The 5146-nt window shown below is 35.7% G+C and overlaps 1 protein-coding gene across 1 annotated transcript; it reads right to left on the reverse strand.

Moving 5' to 3' along the window:
- Positions 1 to 2953: 2953 nt before the first annotated feature.
- LOC145431150 (uncharacterized) lies at positions 2954 to 4803 on the reverse strand. Its single transcript, XM_080306612.1, has 4 exons — positions 4645 to 4803; positions 4019 to 4151; positions 3714 to 3786; positions 2954 to 3224 (listed from the first exon to the last, which is right to left on the reverse strand). The coding sequence occupies exons 1-4, from the start codon at positions 4721 to 4723 to the stop codon at positions 3189 to 3191; spliced, it is 321 nt and encodes a 106-aa protein (XP_080162738.1). The 5' UTR covers positions 4724 to 4803; the 3' UTR covers positions 2954 to 3188.
- Positions 4804 to 5146: the final 343 nt, after the last annotated feature.

Below are 5146 nucleotides of genomic sequence, written 5' to 3' on the forward strand. Positions count from 1 at the left end.
TCTAATGCAGTTTGGTGATTCTTTTCTGGGCGGCAGTGCAGAGAAATTTCTGTTCTGACTCAGTGTCACATTTCTTTCAAATTGTTAACATGTAAAATATAACAGGTAGAAATCAGTTCATAACAGAGCTGAGGCAAAACCATTATTTTTATTAATCCTTACAAATAATATTAACGAAAAGCTGATAATGAAAGAAAACTTTCACGTAAGAGGAAACTGAGGAAAAGTGTTGCTTTGGATCATGTACATTATGTGCATTTATGAGGACACTGGGCCATGAAACCTGTATCTGTATCGGGTGACCTGATGTCCCTCTTTAAGCGCAGCTGCACAACATTTTATGTCCCCCTGTCCCACATTTTGACCGACTCTGCAGGACATGCACTTTCATAAGGTCTGGCTTTAGTCAGTGCAGCTGAATGGAAACATTTCTTATACTTAAATTAAGTTTAGCCTGTCTAATTCTATACCCACGGAGACTCACAGGGAAAGTCACGAAAGTTACACGCTGTGCAGATTTTGGTAAATATGATGGAAATGAACACAAAGAAAATGATGCAGTAATATAATCTGAGAAACTGAGGGAAAATATGATGTGATGTGACATTATTTGTAAGTCATACTTGGCTAAAAATTGCTAAAATATTCAGAAATGGCTAAAAAAGGGATGTTGATCTATGGACACATCATTACTGAAACCCAAAGACTGTTACCAGGCAGAACAGCTGAATAAAATACAGCCTATTGTGTGAGATCATAACAACAAAGTTTAGCCTCCTTTTCTTCCTGTTGTATTGACTTAGCAAGAGAATTTAAAACATTGCATTAAAATATAAGATATTTGACAGACTCCCTGCTTTGGTAATGTGCTGTTGTCCCAAACAAACACTGTGTTTGTCCCACATTTAGTTTATTCATCAGAGTCAAAATGAAACTGTATGAAGGATTCATTTTACATGCCTTCATTAAATTGTATATAAAATAAGTAAATAAGTCAATAACTAAAAACTTTGAAGAGGTCAGATGGGAAGCTGTTGTCAGATTTATCCAGTTTGATGTTGAATGATGGAGGTGTTATGATACCAGAGGTGTCTGTGGCTCTAAAGCTGAGGTAACATCCCGTCTTGCCAAAACGAGTCTAAAATATTAGAATAAAATATGTGATTTTACAGTGACATCACAACAGAAGCTACATTTTCTTGCTGACCAGTCAGGTTATGGTTTTAATCTGTGTTATGCTGCCGACAAAATACACCAACATGTGATGTCCATAACTCGCATTAGAAATTAAATTTGTTTCTCCACTCGTTTATGTTTTACATCACCACTAACGTTGCCATGACGCTCATTGTTGACTGTGCAAAGTCATTTCTTGTGGAAATTCAGACACATTTGGTCCTGTGTGTATTCAAGCTGTGTCATGAGATGTTTCAGAGGTGAAACATGCAAAGCTTTACAAGCTCAGGTCTGCAATGACTCTATTTATAACATGTGTATTAGTAAAACCGCTGTCAGTCGCACACCTCTGATGTCAGAGCTGACATGGTCTTTGAGGTCAGTGAACTAGCTGATCAGTTATTTATAACTCCGGTGTTTCTGTCACTGCTGCAGACAGTAAGCATAGAAATACAGTGAATCATCAATACAAAGGAAAAAGAGAGTCACCTTTCTAAATTGATCATTTATTCTCAGTAACAACTTTTAACATGAGCCTGAAAATCAGCATTTTTTATTTTATTGATGCTTCTCTGTGGTCACAGTTTCATCTTCATCCAGGAATTCATATCTGTGTTTGTAGGAGATGCCTTTAGGACACTGTAGTTCTCCCTGTGGTGTAGAGAGTGAGAGAGGAAAGCAAAAGTGGAGAGAGAGGAGAAGTTGTAGTTAGATAAACTGAAGCACTTGGTTCATTTATTCCAAGCAAACACTGTTATCTATCTGCCTGCACTACTTCTTGGTTGGTTTTTCTTACAGACCAAGAAATTTCATATTTTTAATTCTATCACAACTTGTTTTTAACAGTAAAAGAAGAACTTCACTATGTTGGAAAGCGAGGTAACATTTCAGACATGTGCACAGCTTTTAATAACTACTTCTCTACAGTGCTTGATGCCAGTAAGGGTCTTGCAGTGGCGTGGTGGTTAGTACTGTTGCTTTATAGCAAGAAGGTCCTGGCCTCAAATCCAGGACTGTCTTTCTGTGTGGAGTTTGCATGATCCTGGTACTCCTGCTTCCTCCCAAAGACATATATATGGTGCATGTTTCTGGTGATTCTAAATTGCCAATAAGTATTGATATCAGTGTAAATAGTTGTCTGTGTCTCCTGTGTTGTTAAATAATAAAATAATAAATCTGCTGCATTGCTGTGAGACAAATAACACCAGCTGCTCAATTATTTTGTCCCTGACTACCTGTCATGATGGTTTGTTCCTGCCTCTATCGTTACATAAAAGAAAAAACAAACCCAAATATCTCAAAAGGAATTGGCGGGTGTGCTGGAGGGTGAGAGAAGAATTTCACAGCACATGGTGTAGTTCTTGTTGTGAAGAAAGATGGGTCCATCAGTTCTGTATGGATTGGTGCAAGATGAATGAAGTGTCACGAGTTGATCTTTAACCTACACCCCGGGTCAACAAGCTCCTAAACTGTTCATACATAATGTGCTGCAATTTTAATTATAATTGGCTGAATTAGATGTAATTATGCCTCATGTTACATGAACTATATAAAAAACTATCCCTAGTTTCTTCTTACATGCAAGTTTCCCTTCATTATCAGCATTCTGTGTTTTGATAAATAATGCTTTTACTTTAACTCCTTTATTTATTTATTTCTACCTGTAATGCTTTGAAATCCTTACAATTTGAAAGAAATGTGACACTGAATCAGAACAAAAATCCCCGCTGCACTGCCACCCATCATTCATGTCAAAGAAATTACAACAACCAGAAGATTTTAATATGCTCCATATTTATTTATTGTCCAATACTATTGATTTTATTTATAGTCACAAAGAACTTTTTATTACTGTATTCACAATAAATTAAAATAACATCAATTGCCCAATGTGGAAAAAACATTATGAATAAATATGTATAAATATATATAAAATTTATTAATTATTTAAAAAAAACATAATTGTTATCTGCAGCTTCTTTACGCTGATGTTTTTTGGTCTCATTGTTACTTTATTCACTAATCACCGGAGGACAGTTCAATTCTTCCTGCAAGAGAAGAAAAAAGATAGAGTCAAAACAGAAGTTTTGAGGGCTTGTAATGTTTTATTGGTACAGTTTCTTTCAGATAGATCGATTATAGGCAGTCTTTCCACTGAAACAGACTGTCTGTTATCTGAAGGAATTTTGGTTGAAAAGGTTTTTAATACTAATCGTTCCAGTGGTAGCTAGGAGTAAAGATGGCAGTAAGAATTCAACAATCTATAACGTGTTTAAAAATGATTTAAAAGTGAAGAATGAGGGGGTCTTTGGAAATTTTAATGACTGCATTGAGATTTGAGGCAGCTGAAGACTCGGCACTACAGCAAGTAGCTCAACTATGAGGGAAAGTATTGTTCATTAATAAATGTTAAATAACAAATGCAAGTAAAAAAGTATGGCACTTCTGATTAGTCGGATTAGTACAACATGATCCAGTAATATACATTTCATTTGTTTGAAGAAGAGTAACTTTGTGTAACGCCATGCCTTACTCACCTTCTCTATTTTGTCTTTGAGCCACTCAGAATTTGGATCAATGCACCATGTTTTATCTTTATTGTCTTTTATCCTAAAAACAGAAATGTGAAAGAGTTAAACATTTTTACATATATGCCTTGAGACACTAAGTCTTAGTTTTCCTCTCTCATTCTTATCAAAATCATGCATCATCTGTTATTTTACAGATTATCTGGTAATACATCATCTATGAGTACATCTATTCACTACAAAGCCTTTAAAGAGAGCTAATCATGATTACATATGGAAAATATTTGACTTTGTTTGAATCACATCTTGCTCACAGGAATGCGTGTTGACTGCAGCCATAACGTGGTTGTTGTTCCAAACAACTTGTGATTATCGTTATTTCCTGGGTGATCACCGTACGGCAGCATGGCAAACCCAAACTTCGAAGTGAGAAATGGGCTTTATAGTCTGGGACAAAGAGAAAAAAAAGGACACGTATGAGATTAAACAGCACGATAAAACTTGGAATAAATTTACAGCAAACTAATTAGACCTATGCGGTAATTTAATGTAAATTTGTCTGTAAAAATATATATTGTAACTAAAATATATTGTAACTAAAATAATCTCTATCAACTCTAGATCCTTTATATGTCCGCTAATTTCTATCAGCCACCTTCAAAAAGAAAAAAACAAACAGACAACTGAGCAAACAAGAGCAAAGCTTCTCCTCAGAGAAGTTCAACCTTTTCAAAGTTTCAAAACCTTCAGCTCCTTATTTATCTCAAAAGATTTATTTAATTGCTATTTATTGAAATGCTGTGTTGAGGATGTTTTTAGTCACTATAAAATAAAATATTAAATATTTTTCTGGTTGGATTACCATCTGTACTACAATAATGATAGTTTTTCATTCTCGATACTTTAAACACTGCAAACACCATTAAAAGAAGAGCTGTACCTTTCTCCACAGGGACGAGCATCACAACAGGCAGACAGAACAGAAAAATCCAGCGGCTGATGGAGAGAGTGGGACTCATCTTCACGAGCTGAAAGGCGTCAAATCTGACTCTGGATCAGTGCTCTAAGCAAGTTTGTTAGGCTGACGCTTGTGTGATCTTATATACTGTAGTTTGTCACAAAAAGAGGAAATGTGGAAACTAAACAGGCTATTCTGAGGAAATGATGTACTAAGAAACACAACCACAGACAAACACTCCCACATGGTGTCTTTCATGTCTTATATGGAATTTATTTTGGGAAAGTAGTGGTTTAGTAGTTGTGTGTAGTTACTCAAAGAGTAAGATTGTGGATTGTGAGAGGAACAAGGAGCAGGAGGGAGCTTCCTCTGAAGAATGTGGGCTCAGCCTTGGAGGTCATTCAGAGGGTTTCATAGAGGGTATTCAAAGCTCTTCACTTGTTTTGTCATCTTGTTTACTTGAAATTTCCAATAATTTTAAGTA

Source organism: Astatotilapia calliptera, chromosome 9, assembly GCF_964374335.1.
Source record: "Astatotilapia calliptera chromosome 9, fAstCal68.1, whole genome shotgun sequence".
Taxonomy (NCBI): domain Eukaryota; kingdom Metazoa; phylum Chordata; class Actinopteri; order Cichliformes; family Cichlidae; genus Astatotilapia; species Astatotilapia calliptera.